The sequence below is a fragment of the Schistocerca serialis genome, chromosome 1 (assembly GCF_023864345.2).
Source record: "Schistocerca serialis cubense isolate TAMUIC-IGC-003099 chromosome 1, iqSchSeri2.2, whole genome shotgun sequence".
Lineage (NCBI taxonomy): Eukaryota > Metazoa > Arthropoda > Insecta > Orthoptera > Acrididae > Schistocerca > Schistocerca serialis.
In genome coordinates, this window is record NC_064638.1 from 1,147,617,981 (window position 1) to 1,147,644,756 (window position 26,776).

The 26,776-nt window shown below is 38.0% G+C and overlaps 1 protein-coding gene across 1 annotated transcript in view; it reads right to left on the minus strand.

Annotated features, from left to right (window-relative positions):
- Positions 1 to 26,776, minus strand: part of LOC126456073 (WD repeat and FYVE domain-containing protein 3) — a 303,206-nt gene that overhangs the window by 87,555 nt on the left and 188,875 nt on the right. The window contains 6 exon segments of the mRNA XM_050091831.1: positions 69 to 235; positions 7,804 to 7,981; positions 13,876 to 13,996; positions 15,351 to 15,631; positions 15,742 to 15,906; positions 24,156 to 24,312. Coding sequence (XP_049947788.1) covers positions 69 to 235; positions 7,804 to 7,981; positions 13,876 to 13,996; positions 15,351 to 15,631; positions 15,742 to 15,906; positions 24,156 to 24,312 — 1,069 coding nt within the window.

Consider the following 26,776-nt stretch of genomic DNA (forward strand, 5'->3'; position numbering starts at 1 on the left):
AGCACAACAGGCACACACAGGTGCATTTCTCAGACAACATGGATGTGCATATTATAACAGCACATTACCTTTTCTTGTTCTTCCAGTAAACGAGGAAGTGTATGGTTATCTGGAGCAGAATCCTGATCTTCACTTCCTGTTGTGTCTGTTGCATCATCATCTCCAGCATCTTCAGGTTCTGATATAGAACGATGCACACCATGCCTTTCCAATGCACATGGCACATGGTGCAGACCTAGACAAATAAATAATGCGCTGGATATAGGTACACTAATCTCACAAAAAATAGTACTCAGGTTAAGGACCCAAGGCATTAAACTACTGATAATAGTAATAATGGAATCTTTCATTACTGCTTCTTTCATAATAAAAAAGTGATATCTTGAACTGCCATAAGTGAAACATGTAATTCAATTGCTACAGAGTTAAACTGAAGTACGTTCAGCTTTATGGAACAGATGGTGGCTGATACAGTGGTGCAGCGAGAGGAAAGGGAGGCAGGTACACCACTGTTAGGGACTTTGACTTCTGGCTATGAAAGGGACAGATGGGTATCAGTGTCACTAGCCCAAATCTCACAAATAAGCCTTGCATTTTGCTCAAATAGAGCTAGAATGCGTGCAGTCACTTGCATGTAGGTTGTGCAATTTTATAATAGTGAGTGAAAAGTCTGCTTTGGACTGTGCTGATGACAGAGGCACAAATGAATGTAGTTCACTTAGCAAAGCTTACTCTGTGCAACAACACAGATGCCACCAATCATGGTAAGTCAGGTACTATGCTCGCTCCTGCTGCTTACTTTTCATTTGTGACCAAGCAACGATTGATGATAAATTACTGGTTACAATTACTACTAATTTGAATTGTGTTAGTGGGCAGTTCCTTATCATTCCTTTGGACAAGATCCTGGCATTGTGCAGGGAAGACACATGTGGCAGAAAGAGCATTATACTTGTGACAGTACAGTTGGGATTATCCTTATTTTGACAAGATTTATTGCAACTACGAACCAGATGGAAGGCTGCATCAGTGGCATAAGCACCACACAGCGAGGCATGACCACACAGCCACCATCACAGTGCATTCTGAGTCGCACAGTACAGAAGTGCTGGTGTTTGTAAAAGTTTGTAAGAGGGTTTCGTATAAGCCAACACACACGAAGGATATATGTGACTTTTATCAAAACTTTGTTACTTTCTTTAGTGATGGCAAACCTACACTTACCCAAGTTAGTCTTATGATTCGGTAGTGATACAGGATTCACAGGGTATGAACAGTGCACGAGTGGCTGCACTGCACATAAAGTCAGACATGTTACAGGGCGAAGTCGGACAGCAGCTACTGCCCAAGCAGCAGCAGCAAAAGGGGAAGTAACTGATTTTGTGACATTTTACAAGTTCCTAACAAGGAGCAAATAATTTAGTCTCACCTGTGTGCTTGCGTAGTTTTGTTTTTGAATCTCTGCTTGTTAAACTAATTTGCTAGACACATTTCTTGCGTTTTTTTCAGAGTCTCCTGTAGAGTTCCATGGTGTGTGTGTTGATAGTCATTTGTTTGTCTGCATAGTGTAGTTTTCCACTGTATTGTGGTTAGGTGCTATGATTGCTATGTGCAGATGCGACCTGATTTGGTCACACTTTGCTGTCAGCTCCAGGCTGTTTTGCCTTCAGTTACATGGATTGGGGCTGCAATGGGAATCATTGTTGTGGACTGGCCGTGGGGATCCATTGGATGTCCAGCATGACCCACATGTCTGGCAATCGGTCCACACTGGTGGCCAGCCAGTTACTGAGGTTGACCTCTCACTCATGGCCAACTGGAAGGTCACCTCAGAACGTGGCAGGCTGCGAAAGACTTCCCCAGGGAAGGGAGGTGAGGTGGGGACAAATGTAAGGGCTTCCTGGTTATTCTGACAAACAGATTCCAGGTGCTATCTGGTCTGATGATGTCCCTCTGCCAGATGCAGTTGCTTGTCCTGTTTCAAAGGAACCTCTCAGCCTGCAAGAGGTGCGTTATGCGGGCTCCTTGGGGACTTGGCAGGCAAGGAGACCAAGAAAGCTAGAGTGCACTCTGTGTGCATACCAGGTGGAGTCATTCCAGATGTCAAATGAGTCCTTCCGGATGCCACGAGGAAAGGGTGCAGCCACCTGGAGCTGATGGCTCACAGCAGTACCAATGATGTTTGTCACTTTGGATCAGAAGAAAGACTGGTTTCGAGCGACTACCAGAAGTGGTAAGGGATGCCATTCTTGCTTGCAAGATGAAAGCAGAGCTCACCATTTGCATCATAGTCGACAGGAGAGATTGCGGCCCTCTGATACAGATCTCAGTAGAGGGTCTGAAACAGAGGATCAGATAGTTCTCTGATTGTGTAGGCTGGAGATTCCCCAATTTGCACCCTAGGGTGGTGCGTTTCAGGTTCTGCTTAAAAGGTCAGGAGTCCATTACACATAGGAGGCAGCTACACTGGTAGCTGGAGCTGGATGGTGTGGACTGGGTGTTTCTTTTTGGTAGAGGTTCTCAGGAAACTACAAAAAGGCATCAGTCTAAAAGGGTCCAGGTAAAACACATAAAAGTAGTCCTAGAAACAATCAGTATCAGAGATGTAAATTCTCATAGCTTTGTTCGAAAAGAACTAGAGCTCCAAGCACTAACAGAAAGCACTGAAACTCAAATTGTTATAGGTACAGAAAGCTGGTTAAAGTCAGAAATAAGTTCAGCTGGAATTTTTGCGAAGGACCTAATGGTGTTCAGAAAAGATAGGCTAAATACAGATGGTGATGGCGTGTTTGTTGCTGCTAGCAGTAGTTTATTTCATGGCAAAATTGAAGTAGATAGTTTCCACAACCTAGTATGGGTAGAGGCCATTCTTGGCAACCAGAAAAAAATAATAATTGGATCCTTTAGTGGCCTTGCAACTCAGATGACACAGTTGCCAAGAAGTTCATAGAAAACTTGAGTCTAATTTCAAACACATATCCAACTCGTACAATTATAGCTGGTGGTAATAATAATAATAATAATAATAATAATAATAATAATAATGTCATGTGACTAGGGTCTCCCATCGGGTCGACCGTTCTCTGGTGGTGATTTAGTTTTACCCTCGATATGTTGGTGAAAAAAACATGTTTAAATCTGGAGATAAACCTAAAACATCATCCGAAATTGTGCTAAACACGTTCTCTGAAAATTATTTCAAGCAACTAGTTGATGGTCACACACTAATAGAAACAGATGTGAAAACACACACAACTTCTTAGCAACAAATAATTGTGAGTTAATAACGAGCATCAAAATGGATACACGGATTAGTGAACACAAGATTATCGTAGTGAGACTGAATACTGTAACTCCCAAATCCACCAAAAATAAATGAAAAATATTTCTTTTAAAAAAAGCAGATAAAAATTCACTTGATGCCTTCCTGAGAGAGAATCTCCACTCCTTCCAAATTAACAATGTAAGTGTAGACCAGATGTGGCTTGAATTCAAAGTAGTAGTATTGACTGCAATTGAGAGATTTATACCAAATAAATTAACAAAAGATGGAGCTGAACCCTATGGTACACAAATCGGGTCAGAACACTGTCGCAGAAACAATGAAAAATGCATGCCAAATTTAAACAAAAGGAAAATCTCCAAGATTGGGGGACTTTTACAGAAGCTGGAAATTTGGCACAGACTTCAATGCAAGATGCTTATAATAGTTTTCACAATACAACTTTGTTTTGAAACCTGACAGAAAATCCAAAGAGATTCTGGTCATATGTAAAGTATGCTAGTAGCAAGACATTATCAATGCTTTTCTTGCATGACAGCAATGGAAATACTATTGATGGCAGCACTGTTAAGAGTCACTAAACACATCCCTCTGAAATTCCTTCACCAAATAGGACAAAGTAAATATTCAAAAATTCGAATCAAGAACAGCTGCCAACATGAGTAACTTGGAAGTAGATATCCTCAGAGTGGTAAAGTACCTTAAATCACTTAATGAAAGCAAGTCTTCCAGTCCAGACTGTATACCAATTAGGTTCCTTTCAGAGTATGCTGATACAATAGCACCATACATAACAATCATATACAACAATTCGCTTAACGTAAGATCCGTACCCAAAGACTGGAAAGTTGCACAGGTCACATCAATATTCCAACAACGCATGTGGAGTAATCCACTAAATTATGGGCCCACATCATTAACAATGATATTCAGAAGGATTTTGGAACATATATTGTGTTCCAACATTATGAATTACGTCGGAGATAACGGTCTATTGACATACAGTCAACACGGGGTTAAGAAAACAACATTCTTGTGAAACAAAACTAGCTCTCTACTCACACGAAATGTTCAGTGCTATTGACAAGGGATTTCAAATTGATTCCATATTTCTAGATTTCCAGAAATCTTTTGACACCATACCTTACAAGCAGCTTATAATCAGATTGCATTCTTATTGAAAAGGTCACAGTTCATAGTAATTGATGGGTTTTTAGCAAAATTTTATTGACAGATAGTCATTGAGTAATACAGAAGTGATTTCTGGCATGCCCCAAGATAGTTTTAAAGACCCTTTGCTGTTCCTTATCTATATACGTGATTTAGGAGACAATCTGAACAGCCGTCTTAGGTTGTTTGCAGATAATGCTGTCATTTACTGTCTAGTAAAGTCATCAGAAGATTAAAACCAATTGCAAACAATTTAGATAAGATATCTGTATGGTGCAAAAATTGGCAATTGACCCTAAATAATGAAACGTGTGAGGTCCTCCACATGAGTGCTTTGGAATCCATTAAACTTCAGTTACGCAATAAATCAGTCAAATCTAAATGCTTTAAATTCAACTAAATACCTAGGAATTACAATTACAAACAACCTAAATTGGAAAGAATACATAAAAAATGTTGTGGGGAAGACAAACCAAAGACTGTGTTTTATTGGTAGAATACTTAGAAGATGCAACAGATCTTCTAAAGAGACTGCCTACACCACACTTGTCCGTCCCCTTTTGGAGTACTGCTGCGCAGCGTGGGTCCTTACCAGATAGGGTTAATGGAGTACATTCAAAGAAGGGCAGCAAGTTTTGCATTATTGAGAAATAGGGGAGAGAGTGTTCCGGACATGATACAGGATTTGGGGTGGAATACATTAAAAACAAATTCGTTTTTCATTGCAGTATGTCTCACAATACTTCAATCACCAATTCTCCTGTGAGTGTGGAAATATGACAAGGTGACAATCACTGTGGGGTAAGAACCAATTACCTATCAAAGGGGTGGAATGCAACAGTAACATAGCATGCAGTTTGTGAATTCCCAGGATTTACTCAGCCAGTATTTGAGAATGAGAGCACTGAGCAACTTGCAACAAACTTTACATATAATTTAAAACCCTATGAAATTTTTTCTCATGGACAACCCCAACAAAATGGTGAGAGGAAAAACGTTTATCACTTAGTATTTTTCTGTTGTTCTTGCAGTAAAAGTACCGCAAGTGGCATGGTGTTATAATTTCTTACTTCTTTACTACTAGATTTATTACTTCTTTACTAGTAGCATGAAAAACTGCCATATCATGCATGACATGTAAATTCATTACTTGTTTGCTACTAACTGTATTTGCAATAAATTTTGCACACAGTATCTACATATGCTGCTGAATGTACTATCAAACAAATTGTATCATTGTACAGGGTAAGACATGCAGTTCAGGAGATAATGATATCATAAACACTATGCACAAGGCCAGAGGCTGTATAGTAAAGGCGTGGATGCCCAGCTATAAACAAATACCAAGGCAACGACGGGTTTCTCCGCTATTATCATCATCAATATGGCAGCATATTTTCAGTTCAATAAATCGTTTTTAAATGGAAAAGATCTGTAAAATACTGCTTAAAATTATAGTTATGAATGAAAACTCAAATTTTTAAATCTTCTACTGGATTTACTTGTCTTGTTGACTACTTATTGGATTATAAGGGAATCATCAGCCGAAAACTTATGTAATATAAAAGATGCTGAAAAGATAAAAAAAAGGTGCTGTTCAACATGTTTTCATTTATAAATAATGACACTAAGTCTAGAAGCTTAAAAATCTTTGGTACCTAGAGAGAGAAGTGTACAAACCAAAAGTTGTAAAAAGGTAAGAAAGATGGTAAAGAAAATAATGTTGAACATGTTAATCTGTCAGAAAGAAACAAGGGAAAGTGCAGTTGCAACACCACAGCATTCACAGGCTGCTACAAGTGTATAACATATAACTGTAAAATTGGAGTGTTTTAAGATGATAGTTTCATTGTTATGTCCTTTCACCGCACCTGTGATAAATCTGAAGATGTAATACACAGTCAAATACGTAAGTTACCAACACCTGTGAGACACTGCAATAGATTCCCCGGGAATCTCTTGAATGAAACAGATCAAGCTACAAGTAGCACCATAAAGTATAAAGCAGGAAACAATGAGTTGGTGATGAACAAACAGTTTTTCCTTAACGTAATATTTTATGAAGAAGGTAGATTGCTTAAGTCATAAAAGTAAACAAACCACAGTATGGAACCTGAAAAACATAAAATTTATCCACAAAAATGTAGTGTTTCTTAAATCAGATTACAGATTAATAAGCGTAAAAAAAAAAAGGGGGGGGGGGGATTCCAAAGCTACCAAAACTTGAACAGTTCTTGAAAGCTATCACCCAACCAGTGACTGCTTTACTTTTAGAAATGTTGCTGCATGGAGGTACCATACTTGAAGTGCAGTCATGACAAATCTAGAGGATTAAGAGAAAGCAATCTGAAGTAGACAGTTGCAAGCTCATGAAATGACTAAAAGACATCAGAAAGAATACAGTGAAGGTCTCTAAAAGGGGCAGGAACAGTCTGTTAACGTGACAGAAGAAATGGAGTCAATTTGGAAGACAGAGAGGATCGACTGTTGCAGTCATATTTTGACAGAGCTTTGAAAGACTTGTATTCAAATACAGCAGAAGCAATACTTAAAATTCCTAATTTCTTTGGAATTTCTAAAATCATTTGGCGGGGGGAGAATGGCATTCAGATGTTTTTTGTTTTGATGTGCAAAATCTAGTTGACTGGACACATACCATCAAGCTTTTGGAGGAATATCACTCATACAGGTTAGCAGCTCATGTATCCACCATGTTGTCAACAACAATAATAATCATGCAGTTAAAAGGAATGATGATAAATAATTTTAAAGTAATTAAAAATCTGTCACTCTGCAGTGGAACGTATGCTGTTTTAAAACTTCCTAGCAGATTAAAACTGTATGGGAGGCTGGAACTCAAACCTAAATGGAAGGAGGGAAAGTTATGGTTCAGCATTCTATCAATAATGATGTCCTTAGATGCGGAACACAAGTTTGTAATGGGGAAGGAAATTGGCCACGTGTTTTCAAGGGAGCCATCTCAGCATTTGCTGGAAGCAGTTAGGCAAAAGGTTTATTTTACACAGTTTCTCATCCACCAATGACTTTCTGCACTTTTATGAAATTTTGGTTTTGGGAAGGTATGTATTCCAAAATATTCTTGGAGCATTCAGTATTCGGCCATTCTTGTGTCTTTTTTGTTAAGGAATTTAATGACAAAGTGTTAAGCTATGGATAGTTGTAAAGTCTTCTTATTTGCTTTGCTATTGAGTGATCATAATCCAAGAGGGGAGTGAACTTTGAACTTCAGACTACACTCAAGGCCAATGAGTGAGCAAACGACTGTGTGAACTCCTATATCAAAATTATAATGTTGAGTCGCATAAATATGTGAATTGCATCACACTTACCTAAGTCTCTGATGTCGTCACCATTCTCTGGCAGCTGTATGTCTGTTGTAGTTTCTTCAGAAGGAAGAGCAGCTTCCATGATGGGGTCACGTTCACGCTCAAACAAGGTCTGGGGGCGGTATTTCTGATAAAACTCTTTACTGTCCCAGCTTGTTGCAACTTTGTATTTCAGTGCTCTCTATAAAATACAAGAAACATACATAATACAAGAAACAAACATTAAATCATAATGCTTAAAAAATAATTAAAATAAATAAAAAAATTAATGAAATAAACTGAAAAATCACTAAGGATCATCTGCACAATAAATCAATTATAAATACAAATTTATAAATATCGGGGTACATTTCTTTAAATCAGTATAGGTCCAGCTTCCTTGGTCAATACTTTTCACGCCCAGCATATGTAAATTGTACTTTGTTGCAAAGTGCTAGCCTCCGGGTTGCTGGCATTTGGCAGTGCTTTTATTAACTCTAGACAATATGAGTGGTGACAGAATATCTCTGCCTCATTGAGGAAAAAGTCAAAATTTGGCATAGAATAACAATAGTTCAGCGACTGCCCTTCAAACTTAAAAGTATCTGTTGGAGATAGAGAGGAGACATCTGTCTTAGCAAAAAGAGTGTTGTGTGTTCCAGCCTCTAATGTAGTAGGTGAAAGAAGAACTTTATCTCATATACACAAAGCAGGCTCAATCCTAAACAAGTCAATTACATTCTGACAGTTCAATGTGATTACTATGTTAGCAGAGAATAATTTGAAGACATGTGTCTTACTGTTAGATTTTTTATTTCTTTGCTCATAATATTCACACTAGTGCTGACAGATTTTCTTACATAAGCTATAATTAATAAAACAGAGCATATTATAGTGAAACAGCAATGTGATGTCCCAGTCAGTGAATAACCATCACTACATCGGCTGGTAACCAGTTAACATTCCAGTGAAACTTTTAATGGTTTCTAAAATTTTGTTGCTGTTTGCTTCAAGCTTTTATCTCCTGTAAGCAGAGATTTGAAAAATTCGTATTTGCATAAATTCAAATACAGATGTGAATTCCAACTCAAAATGTGAAAAAGCGAATTTACCTAATAAGCGATATTTTACACCCAGTTGGGTCCAGACAAAATATATTATCAGAGATAGTTTGATGTAAGTTTATTTTCTAAATATAAATATCAAGAACATAACCAGTTTGGAAAGATAATGAGTGTAATAATGTTTTTCCAGAAAAGGAAGAGTGCCAACGCAATGGTATATCAGTGTGCTCAATGCCACAATGATTATGGGCAGTTGATGCTGTGTGTGTAAGACAGTGGCGTGGCGTGGTTGGGAAGGTTGGGGAGACTCTGCAGTTATTATAGGGAGACAAAATAGTACAACAAACAATAATTTAAACAAATGAAACAAAACTTATCAAATAAAACAACAACAAATACTACTACTACTACTACTACTACTACTACTACCACTACCACCGCCACAAATAATAATAATTATAACTAACTTGTTCAAGAAACGATGACAAATTTGTGGAACTCCAACAGCAAGAGAAGAAGCACTTACATTTTCTTGTACACAAGTGCAATGCGCCTGTCTTTACTTTCCACGAATAAGTCTATAACTCGGTCTACAAAGATCTGATTACTGGATAGCTCTCCAAGTAGTGACTTTTCTATTGCTAACGTGCTCAAACACGACAGCCGGGTGTTGGACATTGAATCCCTTAAATAATTCTTCACTCGCTTAAGAGTACTCATGCTTCGTTCACTGATTGCTGTAGTTGCGGGTAGGGTCAAAACCAAACGCAGGAACTTCGTTGTTTCTTCATAAACGGAATCTAAATCATTGTTGACAATGTTCTTTAAGAGGATTCTTGGAGATAAGTGTTTTTTCTCATCAGCGTATATGTTACACAGTTCATTTTCAACTTGTACTTGTTTGAAAAAAGGGTACTGTTCTAATAATTGAAGCAGTTTCAACTTTGGGAATTCTTTTCGATAGTTCGGGAAACACTTTTCTTTCAAAAGTTCAACAAACTGAATTTGGGGAAAGTCTTGAAACCTTCTCTCCATCTGAACAATTTCCAAATCCAGTATCTTGTAAGTTAGTGACCTGAGAGATGTCTTCTGACTGTCACAGAATGATAAGTTGTCATTCAAACACAAGCTGCATTTAATGCATTCATCAACGAATGTTTCCATTCTTAATTGTTGTAAGTTTCTCAAAACAGTTCTTATTTCATTGTGGCAAGCAGTTATATTGACAGATTTTGACTAAATAACATTAAAGAGATGATCAACATAAACAAAGCACCCTTAGTAGAAGCAAAGCAAGTAGGCAAATGTAGGATCATCCATCCGTCGTTTCATTCCCAATGCACAGCTCAAAGATTCTGGGTCCCACTGAGAGTCTGTATCAAATATATAATTAAAAACACTATATAGCCATGAGAAATGACTAGATGTTGAAACTGCCCTGGAACGAAAGTTCCAGCGAGTGTTGCTTGCAAGTGGCAGTTTAAATCCTGTCTCCTTTAGCAATACAGTTTGTTATGATGTTTTGCTGAAAAACGAGTGGAATGCAGTAAGATCACTTACAAACATGCGTACTTGTCATATGATTTTGGAGGCATGTAACAGTAGCACATTCAGTTGGTGTGCGTACCAATGAAGAAACAGCGCATAGGGACAGAACTGCTTCACCAATTGTTGTAGTCTCTTTCAATGCCCGCCATTACTGAAGTGTCATCATATGTTTGACTAACCACTTTTCCTTCCACATTCCATTCTTTCAATAATGCATGAACAATGTTTGACAAACCTTCAGCAGTTTTATCTCCAGATACATCGTAAAATCCAACAAATCTTTCCTCAATTTTGTCTGCTATACAGTACCTGAATATTCTACTCATTTGACTCTTACATGATACGTCTAATGTTTCATCAGCCTGAATCGAAATGAAATTGCAGTTCTGAGTTTCAGATTTTATTTTCTCATTAACTGACAGAGTTATCATTTCTATTACATCTTTCTGTATATCTGGAGATGTTCATTTAAATGTTGAGGATGATGATAGATGGTCTCGGATTAACTGCTCTCCTTAAGCTAGTAAATCCAACAATTCCAGATAGTTACCTTTATTGCTGGAGGATTCGTCTTCTCGATGGCCGCAAAAGGCTAGTTCTTGTTTACAAAGAAATACAATTGCCTGAATAAGACGAGCCAATACTCTCCTGCTGGATGTAACTTGTTCGTTGTATTTCATTGCTGTCAGACGAGCGGCTTCATTAAGGGCGTGCTCAATTCTAATTTTGCCCAATAACTGAAATGATTCTTTGTTCCGCAGGTGACGTTTTGATGTCTGATGTTTTTGTGCTTTCCTGTCAAAGTTCTTTATTGTACAAATGCCCTCATTGCACCATTCCTTTTCACCACCAAACAGAAGACATATATAACGATATAATCTGTTATTAACTGCATTCGCAGTCAGCCAAGCATACCTTGCGTACCAGGCTGTCTGAAAAGTGCGTTTTTATTTGGCTTCACTTAAAACTACACTGAGTATAGAAGTAGGTAGTTTGTACTTCAATTCGCACTTTTTTCATACGTTAATGTAGAAGAAGGCGTTTTTAATAAAAATTCTATAAGGCGTACAGTTGCTGGCTCACTCATATTGGCGACACAATGAAAAAAGCACTAAAATCACCCAAGAATGACTATGAACACAAACCGCGCGACTGTTCACTTCCATGTTAAAAGCCAGCATAGAAGCGGCAGAGACTAGTCTCAATACCTGCTAGCAAGTGCAGTGTACCAGCCTTCGTGGAAGAGGGGAAGTGGAGGGGAGTCAAGAATGCTCAGGCGCACACAGCCAGGTAAGGGAAGGGAGGCACAGACTGAGAGCAGTCGAGTCTCAAGCAGGCAGATACACCAATACTCAGGGTGCGGCGGCACGGGCTACAAACCTGATGTCTTTGCACATTTAATGCTCTTAGTAGAAAGTTGTTTATATTTTCGTTATGAATTACTATTGCATCATTTTTAAGCACGAATACAGGGGAGACTAAGTCTCAAAGTCTCCCCTCACACTATGCCACTGGTGCAAGATACACACTGCACAATGTACACCAAAGCCCTTAGCCATGGGACCTACCATCTTGGAACAAATAAATGCATATGTTAGTCTGCATGCAGAAGTTTAAAAGTTGGAACAAATAAATGCATATGTTAGTCTGCATGCAGAAGTTTAAAAGTTGGTACAATGCGGGACCTTTTCATGTGGCAGTTTTAGGTGGTGAGTGTATCTAAAACACAGAGGTTGGGCCTGAACTATGTAGTTTACAGCATTGCCAATATCAACAAGCAATTGCACAGTAGCCATTACCAAATGTTTTGTGATGTGTGTTGCTCATTTTCTTCCAATTTTGATAATTCTTGTTTGTCTACATTTGAAGCCAACTGACAATTTATAGTGCCTGCACTTTACACTATAGCAAGTTGAAAACAAAACCTGTCAATGTATTTTGACCATGCTGAAAGTCTCCCCCAAATGTGCAAATTGAGTTATTTTTGATTATTCCAGAATAAAAGCGGTCTTGGTTATTTTTGCTTCTGTTTCTATGCTAAGTTCTTCATTGATTCTATTTGTACTCCTGTCAGATATGGGATATGGGTTGCACATGAATGCTAAAAATGGTCCAAATAAATATCCTGCAGCTTTTGTAGTTATCAGATTGTGTGGGAAAATAAAAATAATGTCGAGGAACACATTAAATCAAAGGACTGTGCTCACCGATGGGAAAATGTTGCTGGTACTCAGCAGAAACAATCATTTGTTGAAAGCTTAAATTCGGGAAGAGTGTTGAAGTTTTGCTAAAGCAAGCATTCCAGTCAAATAATTCCCCAGTCATCTCTTTTTTCTAGCAGCCAATTTCTGGGCACTAAGGCCTCATTTCATTTCAGGCATGTAGCATGACTATCTTTTTAATATGTACATCTAATGATATAAAAACAGAAAACATTTAGATGTGAATTTTGTCAAAAATATATGCTACATTTTCAGGTCTCTACCTATGAGTCACAATTAGATACTCTCACACTACAATATATATATTTGTTAAGTACAATCAAAAATGATCCGAGTGTAATTCCGTAAGCTAAGGGGAATATTGGGCTCCAGATGGAGTGTTACAGACAAATCTGAGCCAATCTGATGGCATCATCCCTCCTCATTGTGCCTCAGTTGATCACAGTACACTCACTCTGAACTCAAGCGTGTCACAAACATGTACAGTCAGGCACGAGTGGGCAATGTCTTCAATTTGCACAGACTTTGCTATATACGCTATAGTATGTATATGCTCTTCACTCCACCTATTACTGACTGAGAGGAACATAAATACATTGTCCAATTGTGAAAGGACCATTGAAATGTTCAATTGTATCCATTGCATTAAGAACATGTCCTATGACTAGATTCCAGATGATAGGTCCACTCCTCTAGGTGTCCATTAATGATTTTGTCAGCATTGTATATCAGCTGTGTGACAATGGATGAGTGTTCTCCTAACGAAGCAGTGCTTCAATATACAGGGACACACAAAATGTCATGTTGACCAATGCTGTGATATAAAGAAGCCTCAAACAGACTGTGATTTCATGTAGACACAGGTGACATGATGATCTGAACACTTTATCATTTTTTTTGGGACTATCCACATATATCATTTTGGCATTATTCACAATTATCATAAATTTAATATCTTAATATGTATCTTAAAATTACTGACATTGTATTTTTTTCTTTCCACCTTTATATTTTGGAAATGTCATGATGGCAACATATGCAAGTGTTCATGCTTCATCAATGCACTTCTCTCAATGAAAGAGAATATGAAAGACATTAATAATATGAGCAGTTTAATATACATGTTTACCATACATTTGCTGATTATATCACTTGTGGTAGTGTGACCTACAAATGCTCAATCATTTCATTGTCTTCAAATACTACACACAGTACTGTCTTACTAATTTTGATTCAAGGCTTTGATTTACTACTTTACTTACATTGTCTCCAATTTCAAGTTCAGGTCTGTAAGGATAATGTATATAAAACAGTTCATTTTTCATCATCTTCTTCCTCATTCTACATGGCCCCTCAGTCATATCTAGCATCCACTTATCTAACCTGGAATGAAAACAAAAATAAAAAAACATAGAGTAAGTAAATAATTCCCTAAATTGAGGGGGAAAACAACACGGTGGTACTGAGATCAGTAAGTTCTGTAAGTAGCACAAAAGAATACTATGAGAAACATTACTACCATTTGAAAGATCAATTAAGAAAAAATTGAGATGTAAAACAAGTTATAAAATAAAAATAAAACATGCAAACAAACAATAAAAGTGATTGTTATTGTATGTGTCCACACATACTTTTCAAATCCTCAATTACTGACAGTTTTCGTAGCAGGACAGGTTTCTGTATATGTGTGTCCTATAAATTTCTAATCTTTGATGGTAACAATCAAAGACAGTTTCTTTTACTGTGATATTACAGTTAAATTGCACAAGTCATCACTGTGAACATAAGCTGTCTCAGCCTGCAGCTTCAACCCTGTCCACCAATTCTTCAGCCACTTATGGTAGACACCTGCTTTGATCTTTACACCAGCTTTGTTTCTCTCAATCTACAGTACACAATTTAATCCATCTGGTTCATCCATTACCTCGTCTTCATAAATGTAACAGATTTCATAGTTTTTATCAAAGGTGTCAAGTTTCACTCACTTCAAATACGAATCGCTGCTTGAATCTCATACATAGTAGTAGTTTTGATTCTGGTATCTTCATAACAATTTGTCATCACTCAAGCATAGATTGCTGTTCAATGAAAATGGTGTATACTCCAACCAAAAAATCTTTTGTGGTGCCTGACCAGTACATCATCTGCACCACATGACTGCCGGAATTCATCAACATCATTTGTTTTTTCCATAGACTCAAACAGAAACCAATTAAAATGAGACAAAATACATATGTAGTAATTACGTAAACACAGCTTGTTTCAGTTGTTACACTCTGCAGATGACAATCTTTCTGAGATCTTAATAACTTACGGCCCTGGAATACAGTCTTTCAACGTGAAAAACATTCCAAATGTGAGTACTGCTCATAATCAACTTCAGTGATGGGAATTACTACGAATGATAGAAAAACGGTTTTATCTGGGAGGAGACTGGAGTGAAAGATGTAATTATGACCATACTGAACATGAAACTGAGGTGGGCAGGCTTCTTGAAGGATGATATATGCAGGCTTCTTGAAGGATGATATACATATATAAGAAAAAACCTCAAATGTAAGAAAAAATTTGTAGGTTACCATTCATACGATTTCTACTAATGAAGCAACTGTTAGTTCAACATACTCCCCAACATAATTGGCCTTGCACAAAATGCATGGCTGCAAAAGCAATCTGTACCCACATCTTCCACAAAACTTTTACAATTAACATCCACACTCTGACAATGCCAACTTACCGACTGCTTGTGACTGGACCCCAAAGGCCCCGCTCTCGTGTCAGTTCCGTCTCAGTCTGCAGCCACTCCTCGAATACGTATCGTTGAGTGTGAGTCTGAGTCTGGTGATGCATCTTTGCCCGTATTTCTACCAACTCCCTTACCAAATTGACATGGTTGAGAGTGTACGTGGCAACGTCAACCATAGATAGATGGGACTGTTTTACACGCAACGTTTCCTCCTTTTTCACCTTCGTTCGACTTGCCAAGCGAGTCAGGCCACCAGTAACTTTCTGGATTTTCTGCAAGGTGGAAATAAATTCTGAACAATACTGATAAAAGATCAAATTTTTAGAAAATGTTTTTAATATCAGTAACAAGAAGAAACAACCAGTGAAAAATGTACACTTACAGATTGTATTTGATTATGTAATTCCCAAGGAACCCTATAAGATGCTTTTCTTTCCATATCCACATAATTGAGCCACAGGCGGGTAGCTGATTCATACACTTGTTCCCTTACAGTGGTCAAATCTGGAGCTTTGTTGTTTGGTGAATTAAGTGTTATTTTAAACACCTATAATGAAAAGAAAAGTAACACATTTTAATCATATTCATGATAATGAACGCTGATAATATTATTCATTATTTTCAACTACAAAGTGTTGTAAGTGATATGGATTAAAATTTTACGTTCTCTCACCTCCTTCCCATGTTAATCAAATGATTCTGCAAGAACTGATACAGTACGTATATGCTCACCAATTAAGATTAAATATAATTATGCAAGCATTTTGAAAGTTTCTTTTGTCTACAACAGAAAAATAAGAGCACCTCTGCTTTATTACGAGGGTAATCCCAAAAGTAAGGTCTCCTATTTTTTTTATAAGTACAGAACTCTGTTTGTGTGGCAGTTGGTCACACTGTTATGAAGAGTGCTTCACGCGCTATGTACAAACATGCGCACACTGCACTGAGGTGCTCAGTCTTGGCTTGGCAACCGTTGAGAATGGAGCTCCTGTTGGATGTTACCGTTAAGTGAGAATTGTGCGCAGTTATTCAGTTTTAGAATGCAAAGGGCACTGCGCTGATTGAAATCCATCGCCAATTGACGGAAGTGTATGGTGAGTTGTGCATGGATATCAAAAAGTTCGTAAGTGTTGTAGAGAGTTTGCAGCTGGTCGGACCGAAACTCACGACGAACAAAGGAGCGGGAGACCATCAATTTCTGAGGAGACAGTGTTGACGGTTGAGCAAAGCATGTGGTTCCTGAGGTTTCCCGAAGCAACACTCACAGAATTTTAACAGAAACATTGAACTACTGGAAGGTGTGCGCATAATGGGTGCCAAGTATGCTGACTGAGGACCACATGCGGCAATGAGTTGATGCTTTCAGTGCATTTCTTCATCGTCTTGCAGCCAAACAGGACAACTTTCTGGACTCAATTGTCACGAGTGACAAAACCTGGCCATACCACTTTACACCTGAGACCAAGCAACAATCACGCCAGTGGCGTCATCCTTCTTTGCCAAAGCCGCAGAGATGGCGGCAAGCTGGTATGACATGGGCATACAAAAACTGCCACAGTGTCTACAAAAATGCATTGACAGAAATGGTGATTATGTTGAAAAATAGCTAAATGTTCAAGCTGTAAACTGATGTAAACCATTGTAGAAATAAACAGGTCTATGTACTTATAAAAAAAATAGGAGACGTTACTTTTGGGATTACCCTGGTATTTTATGTCTGAAATGTGCCTCGTAAACCGAAAAACAGTTAAACATGACAAAGATGTGTCAAAGGCAAAAGGAGAGAGATACTGAACATATTGCCAGGAAATCACATCCGTAAAATGTATGAATGAGTAAAGATTTGATATATTTGTGATGTAGTGGATTTCCACTCTTTTGTGGAAGAGTACATACAACAAACACTTACTTATTGGAAACCCTATCATTGTTTAAAACTGATGATTTGAGGCTATTTCATTGTTATTTCCCATGTGTAAGGTCTTTACATGACTGAAAAACTTTCAAACATTATTTACTTAATAATAATTCTCAGCTATACCGAAAATTCTCAATTTAAACTTTGGTCCTGAGATTTTAATTTCACAGAAGAGAACATTAATCAAGTAAATTAAGAAATACTTGACACCACCTAATCAAAGTGATTATGTTGTAATGATACATTACTTTCAATTCACTACCCCTATTCAGTGGAAGTAATCAAAGATTATCCCATTTTAATGTTACTAAAAGTCACCCAGAAAGACTTAATGGACAACTACCATATTTACTCGAATCTAAGCTGCACTTTTTTCCGGTTTTTGTAATCCAAAAAACCGCCTGCGGCTTAGAATTGAGTGCAAAGTAAGTGGAAGTTCTGAAAAATGTTGGTAGGTGCCGCCACAACTAACATCTGCCGTCGAATATATGTAGCGCTACACAGGCATGCTTTGCAGGCACAAAGATAAATACTGGCACCAAAACCTCTGCGTCAGTAAATAAATTAAAAAAAAAAAAAAGGTGGAAGACGAGCTTTTTTCTCCGCCCCGAGTTTCGACCACTGCATTTTCATACATTATCCAATGAAGTAAATACAAATTCCGTATTGTCCATCTTTGAATGTAGCAGCATTTCAATGTACTACGAAAATCCGACTGGCAAGACTGTTTGGGATGTTTGTCAATATGGCCAACTCTAAGTTCTGAATTTTTTCCTTCCTGTGAGAAGTGACGGTTGCTAATAGGAACTTTTATGAACTGTGAATCACATGCAGTATTCTCTTCACCATAAGAATAATACGAATAGAAACATTTTGCCATGTATTGTTTCATGTTTGCTGTTATCTCATTTAAATGCTGTCTGCCTAATAAACTACGAAACTAGAGTGAGACATCAGCAAATGCGGAAGAATATACATATCATGTCATGTTTATATTCGTATTATTCTTATGCCTAATAACGAAACAGTCAGAAATGAAGCACGACAACTGACTAGATTTTTAAATTTAAGATGACTCTAATTTCTGTGCAGAATGTAATGTACTAAAGAGGCGTCTGCAAAGATTTTCAAACGGAGAAAAATTTTCGCTAAACTCTCGTTCAGATCATCATCTATCATACACAGTCTATTATTTGGTTCTTGTTGATCATTATCAAAGAAAGCAGCAGTGTAAGTAACAACAAATAGCAGTCTCTTGCCATTGTCTCGCTAATGAGACAATTCCTCTCTCTCTCTCTTTTTAATTGTAAGCGGCGGTAGCGTGCACAAAAGCAAGCCATGCTGCGAGCGACGACAGGCCATAAACACACATTATCAGAATGCGACAAACAATACATGACACAGTACAGTAATGCATTTTCAGCTTAGAGTGACGTAAACACCTATAACAAAGAGAATGGCACTTATCAGACCAAAGAAAAATAAGCAATCAATTCAAACCAGATGAAGCACGTGAAAAAGGAAGGGTGCCCGAATAAATACGGATGGAGCACCTGATGCATAGCAATGGCTACCTGGTAAAGCTTAACTGCTAAGCTTACGACTCAAACCAAACTACTGTAGCTGTATCGTCATTCATTGGACCTAAATTGTTTCTCATATTACAATGGACTAACTTTGTTTCGATTTGGAGGTGCGGCCTAAAACTTTTCTCTCCCCTTGAATTTCGAGTCTAATTTTTGAGGTGCGGCTTAGATTCGAGTAAATACGGCATTAACAGCAATAACCTGGGGGAAAAGAAACACCAAATCTTTTGTGAAATGATTTGTCTAACTGTAAGAAATAACATAGATTAGAGAGATATTTAACATGCCTTTGAATGATACTCAAGATCATTTACAGCAGCTGACATACTCATATGTTAGTAAGATGATCAATGAGTGAAATTCCATCAGACAAATATCCTCACGTATTTTTTAAAATTTTATGATTCTAAGTTAAACATTCAACTTTAAATTCTCAATCAGCACCACATTTGCTGTGCATCATTTCAAGAATCATTCAAAGGAACCCAAATGTTTCGCTAATCTATTATATTTCTACTTTGAGACAGATGATTTCACAATACATCTGACTGTTTCTTTTTCTCTGTTTTTTAAATTTTCAAATTTGGTTCAGACAAGCATGAAATATAATATATTTAAATATATATTGGTGTTGTTTTATTATTATTGTTGTTGTTATTGCTATTAAGAGTTCATAGACCACGAAAAAATGGGCAAGTTTCAATTTATGCTGTGGGTTGATATTTTTTGACACTTCATTTACAAAGCTATCAACTGCTATTTCTGAAATATTTCAGGTTTTCCCTGAAATAACTAAGTTTTTCTTAATGACCCTGGTTACTTTCACACAAATTAAATCTCTTTTTTCCAAAACTAGATCTCCACTGGCCAATTTGATACCCCATTTTCTAATGCCTCACTATTCATTTGGCTATGAAAATTCAGACAAGAGTTTTCCCTCATATCACTAATAACGTTTTTTCTTAAGTACCCTTATTACTTCCAAGATGTTAAATCTTTCTTTGCAAAACTAAACCTGGTTAATTTGATACCCCTTTTGTCCACTTCTTTGTCTTCATTTCACTATGAGAATTCTGATAAAAGTCCACTGTGCAATTTCTAGGCAGTCTTGTTTTTACTCTGTGCAAACACTCCAAAAAGCAGGCACTAGTGAAGTTGCTATAAAGTGCGCATCTACTTCCACAAATAATTTAGCAGATAAACACAAGATAAATATTTATAGCATGTGTTTTATGTCATATCATTTAAACAATTATGCCTACTCAATGCTGCAATCAAACAAAAGACTTGTGATGCCCATATTTTTATTCACTTCTTTTTTTCATTTCAGGTGATCTGTTATCCTGTGTCTGAAGTGCCTTTTTAATTCCTTTTGGAGATAGTTAATTTTCTGACATATGACATTTATATTAGTGTTGAATTTTCAATTTGTTTTTCATGTTTGGCTTTGTAACGTTCCAGGCTTATGGTTACCACCACCCCTGCATTATGTACTGCTAGATCAATACTCTTATATCTCCAAATGTAATTAAATTCAATTACTTTTCGATAATAGGAAAAAGGCTTTTAAAAGAATAATAGCAATACCAAACAATAGTAGTTACCATACCCTTTGTACCATATATAATCAAAATCGGATTCAGGAAATTAATATAAGGAAAATGTTTAGATAAAAGAATAATATACGTCATTCTCATCATCTGTAAATGGTACAAATTAAATCTCGAGCCTAGTTCCCAAAATATAGATAATTGATCATTTAGCATTGAAGAATGCTTATTTCTGCAATTTCAATATTGATGTGATTTTTACGTGTTTAGAAAATGTCTTAAACTTGTTCTCGCAAAGTAGGGAATATTATAGAGTGTTTGATAATGTTGATAAACTATTTCATATTATAAATTATGTTTTGCATTATTATAGCCAGTAGTACATTGTCGAAAGAGTATAAATATTCGGCCTTGACTATTGTTAGGACAGATGAGTGTTTGACCCACTAGAGGACAGATCTGTGCATACAGTTGAGATAAGTTCTTGGTGCATGATTCAGGTTTTGATTTACAATAGAGCAATTCGTGTGTTTGACACTGTCTAAAACAGCATATTAGAACAGTGCAGTGACGGATTATTTCGGAGTGTTAAACAGTTTGATTTAACATCACAAAAGGCAGAATGATACGTGACTTTATATTCGTACTTTGTTGATTATTAGTGTTGAACAATGCAATGGATCTCACACACTCATTTCTATCAAATTACTGCATCTGGACTATTTAATATCACCAGTGTAGTATGTACTACCATCGGTTAGCTGTAGTAGTAACAACGAGGCTTATTACACCGAAGATTGATAATGAGTTCATAAGATACAGGTTTTGAAGTGAATAAATATATGTACTTACTTTACTTCAGTTGTGGTCTACATCATTGTAGTGAAATCCATTGTCGAAAGAGCATGCAGTCATCGAGGGACACCGAAGGCAAGATATTCACAAGTATTTAAACCATTTTTAACTACTCACTAACCAGTGGGACATTACAGCTTCTATATTTGAACTGGTATTATTGTAACAGCTTGTAGTTTCATTTATTTTGATTCAATTTGAAAATCATTTGGAGCTGTGTTATCAAATTACAACCATGTGCGTTCCACTTATTACTTCAGATTTTAAGTTGAATTCTGACAGGTTTGAAGACGTGAATTATCTTGCACTGGTATCAGTTCACAGTGTGCAAGTTAAGCTTGTAGCCATGATACAATGGTCTGGTGTGACCAACAAATCAATTTCCTAGCAGGCAACTGTGTTTTGCTAAATTATTTTGACAAACCCAAATAATCATTTTGGCTATATATTTACACATTTTGAATTTAAAATTTAATTTGGATACATTATATTCGTTTATCTCAAACTATAAGGTATATGTGTAAATCAAGTGGGGACTGCATTTGGTGATCTGAGGATAGATTGCTACTCACAATATAGAAGAGATGTTGAGTCACTGAGAGGCACAACAAAAAGATTGCTACACATTTGTGTTATCAGGCAAAAGGCCTTATTCTGCTTGTGGGAGCACGCAGAGACATGGTGGGGACAAGGTAGGGTAGCTAGGTGCAGTTGGGTGGTTTGAAAGACAGGAGGGGAGGGGGGTGGCAAGGGTATGGGCGGGGAAGTGGAAAAGGAGAGTAATCGAGGAGGGAAAAAGACTAGCAGGTGAGTTGGTGGTATAGAAGGCTGTGTAGTGATCCATTAGGAACAGGGGCTAGTGAAGGTTGATGCGGGGGAGAGGGGCGTGGGGGGGAGGGTTGGGGGTTGGGAACACGTTCAGAAACTGGGTGGTCCGGCTGTCTCTTGGTCACAGTTTGTCAGTTTGCCATTCATGCAGACAGACAGCTTGCTGGTTGTCATGCCTACATAGAATGCAGCACAGTCATTGCAGCTTATCTTGCAGATCACAGGGCTGCTTTCACAAGTAGCTCTGCTTTTGATAAGATAGGTGATGTCTGTGACTGGGCTCAAGTAGGTGGTGGTGGGAGGATGTATGGGACAAGTCTTACATTTAGGTCTATTGCAGGGATATGAGATATTGGGCTAGGAGATGGACAAGGATACTGTATAGGTTTGTTGGGTGGCAGAATAGCAGCATGTGAGGGGCGGGGAAGATGGGTAGGATATTCCGCATTTCAAGGCAGGACTAGAGGTAGTCAACACCCTGGCATAGAATGTGATTCTGTTGCTCCAGTCCTGGGTGGTGCTGAGTCAAGAAAGGAATGCTTTTTTGTGGCTGGACAGTGGGTATGTGGGAGGTGGAAGGTGACTGGAAAGACAAGACACTAGAGATCAGTTTATGTACAAGGTTGGGATGGTAATTTTAGTCTGTGAAGGGATTACCGAGACCCTTGGTATATATGGAGAGCGACTACTTGTGATTACAGATGCAAGAGCCATGAATGGCTACGCTGTACGAAAAGTATTTCTTGGTACGGAATGGGTGGCAGCTGTAGAAATAGAGATATTATTGATGGCTGGTAGGTTTGACGTGGACAGAGGTACTGATGTAGCCATCCCCAAGGTGGAGGTCAACATCAAGAAAGGTGGCTTTTGGGCTGAGGAGGACTAGGTGAAGCAAATGGGGGAGAAGGTGTTGATGTTCTGGTGGAATGTTGATAGGGTTTCCTCACCCTCGGTCTGGATCATAAAGATGTCATCAATGAGTATGAACCAAATGAGAGGTTTCGAATTCTGGGTGGTTAGAAAGGTTTTCTCTGGATCGTCCGTGAACAGGTTGGCATGGGGTGGTGCCAAGCAGGTGCCCATTGTCATATCACAGATATAATTGTAGGTATTGCCTTCAAAGATGAAGTAATTGCAAGTGAGGATTTAGTTGCTAATAGAGACCAGATAGGAGGTTATAGGTTTGGAGTCAGTTGGGCATTGGGAAAGGTAGTGTTCAATAGTGGCAAGGCCTTGCTGCTACTGAACACTACCTTTGGAAGCTACTGGCCACTACCTGTGCATTGGAAATGCTAGTGTAAATGGTGGTGACATCAACAAAGATGAGCAGGGTGCCTGCAATAAAGGTACACGAACTGCAGAGTCAATGGAGGAGACAGGGCTTTGGGTTCAGTCCAATTGGCAGGGTTGGTGACAAAAAGGTCTTGCCACTGTAGGACTGGAGGAAGGAGAAATTTATCAATGCAGGAAAAGACAGATTGCTACATACTGTAAAGAATACATGTCAAGTTGCAGAAAGGCCAGCCCAAGATGCTGTAGTTGGCAGTCGTGTGTGCCTGAGGTGTGCTTGCTTCTTCGTCTTCTTCTTCTTCTTCTTTCGCGCGCGCGCGTGTGTGTGTGTGTGTGTGTGTGTGTGTGTGTGTGTGTGTGTGTGTTTTACTGACAAAGGCTGTGGCCAAAAGCTATATGTAAGTGTCTTTTTAATTGTGCCTGTCAGGAACTTGACATATCTTCCTACAGCAAGTAGCAATCTCGTCTTTTCTTGCACTGTTGATATTCCTACCTGTTGTTTCCATTGTCTGAGAAGGAGAGGTTTACTTTTTCAGAAACTTATAACCTTTTATCTTACACTTTATTTGACACCCACTACGTTTGATGCACTAGAAATCATTTCCTGTATGTGTATTTACTTATAACAATGGTGAACAGGGATGATATTTTCATGCTTGTTTGACTACCATTTCAATGTGGATAAAGCTAAAGTTTTTTATGGTTGTTCATAAACAGTAATCAACATAATTTATAAAGTATGAAGTAATAAGTAGTAGTTAAACAGTACCTCTTCAATTGCAGGTTTCTTGCACACGTACAGCTCTTCCCAGACTCTTCGTGCAGCCACTGCCATCAGGTTGTGGCCCTGGTGAGACGTCAACCTATCTTCTGTTTCATCTGTCTGAGGATTTACATGCCACGTTGTTTTTATGTTTGTGTCCAACCTGGAAAGAATTTCATCAATTACTTAAGTTAGACAAATGAAAAAAATCTACCTATCCCATAATACAAAACACATGAGGAAACAACAAAACATAAATTGTATATATGAAGACAAATCACCACTCAATGGCCATTTGCTGCTCAATACATACAAATTTTTCCACTCCAAATTTCCTAGCGGAATAACTGAATAGTTACACCCAAAAGCAAATGTCTGGGAAAACTCATATCAATATGACCCGAAAAGGTTCTGGTCCTATGCAAAATCGCAAAGCAGGTCTAAGGCTTCCAGCGAAGTAGTCGAAGGTAGCAAAACAAAAGCTGAAGGTTTAATTTCACATTTAACAAATTGTTCACACAGGAGAATCGTATAAACATACCACACTTTGACCATTAAACAGACTCCCATACGGGTGGTAGTAATAAGCATCCATGGCATAGAGAAACAACTGAAAGAGTTGAAAAGAAATAAGCCTGTATGTCTAGGTGGAATCCCAATTCTATTTTAGAATGAGTAACCTACAGCATTGTCCCCTTAGTTAGCTTACATTTATTATGAATCTCTCACCCAATACAAAGTCCCAAGTGACTGGAAAAAAGCACAAGTGACTCCTATGTATAAGAAGAGTAAAAGAACAGACCTGCAAAATTACAGACCAATATCCTTAACATTGGTTTGTTGCAGAATTCTTGACCATATTCTCAGTTTGAATATAATAAATTTCCTTGAGACAGAAAAGCTTCTATCCACAAATTAGCATGGTTTTAGAAAGCATTGCTTGTGCGAAACTCTGCTTGCTCTTTTCTCACAGAATATACTGCAAATTATGGATGAAGAACAACAGGCAGATTCCACATTTCTAGATTTCAGAAAAGCATTTGACATATGGAACAGGTTCCCAGATACGCAAGCAGCTCAAAGGCTTAAGTAATAGAACCCAGTGTTGTTGACCTCGAAGGCGAGTGTTCTTCAGGAAAGAAGGGTATTGTTAGGAGTGACCCAGGCGATTGTGACAAGAGAGTTATTATTTTCTATATACATAAATCATCTAGTGGACAGGGTTGTTTGCTAATGATGTTATGGTGTATGAGTTGAGTAACTGCAGGAGAAAGTGGCAGGCAGATTTTTTAATTAGTAAGATGAATGGCAACTTGCTCTAAATGTGGGAAAATGTAAGTTCATGCAGCTGAAAAGGAAAAACACACCCGCAACATTCAGATACAGCATTAGTAGAGTCCTGCTTGATATACTCATGTCATTTAAATATCTGGGAGGTAACGCTGCAAAGCAATATGAAATGGAATAAGCTTGTGAGGGTAGGAGTAGGAAAGAGAAATGGTTGATTTTTGTTTATTGGGGGAATTAAGGGAAGTGTGGTTCATTTGTAATGGAGACCGTGATAGGATGCTAGCACAACCTAATCTCGAGTAGTGCTTGAGGGTTTGGGACCCAAACCAGTTCAGATTGAAGGAAGACTTTGAAGTAATTCAGAGGCAGACTGCTAGATTTGTTACCGATAGGTCTGAACAACATGCAAGTATTATGGAGATACTTCAGGAACTCAAATGGGAATCCCCGGAGGGAAAGCAATGTTTATTTTGCGGAACACTATTGAGAAAATATTGAGAAGTGGCATTTGCAGCTGACTGCAGAATAATTCTTTTGCTGTCAATGTACATGCACGTAAGGACCATGAAGACAAGATACGAGAAATTAGGGCTAACATGGAAGCATACAGACAGTTGTTTTTCCCTTGCTCTCTTTGCGAGTGAAACAGGAAAGGAAATGACTAGTAGTGGTACAGGGTACCGCCTGCCACACACCGCTGGGAAGTGATCTGCATAAACATTTGCACCAAAGAAGCTGAAAATAAAGTAGCTGACAAACCAATTTATAGCAAAAAGGCAATACCGTGGTGAAAGTTCCAGACTGCAGACTAGTGGCTACTGAAATAGCTGCATTATGGGCAGTGTCAGGCTTAATTTCTCATGAGGTTGTGTCAATAGGAGAAAATCTTTTTGAACTTAATGTTTCATGTCCTTGGAATTTTCACTCATTTGAGCTCTCTTTTTGACTGTTGCAACTTTCACGAACACTATTATAACCATAGATACGAGTGGCATCTGATTTCAACAGAGCACACAGCACACAACAAATTTATGCAATCAAATGTTAAAACCTTGTTGCACACATAAAATGAAAAGAAGGGAAAAAAATAGAAGTATAATCTTGTAACAATAGTCTAACAGTAAATTTCTCAGTAAGCTATAGGATGTAGGTGAATCTGTCTGCAGTTTATCCAAGATAAAGTAAGTCATATCATGTTAAAACATTGTGTGTGTGTGTGTGTGTGTGTGTGTGTGTGTGTGGGGGGGGGGGGGGGGGGGGGGGGGGGGGGGAGTTAACGGTTACTTCCTGCAAAGAGAGCAATATTAATTACTGAGTGACTGTATTTAGACATGTTT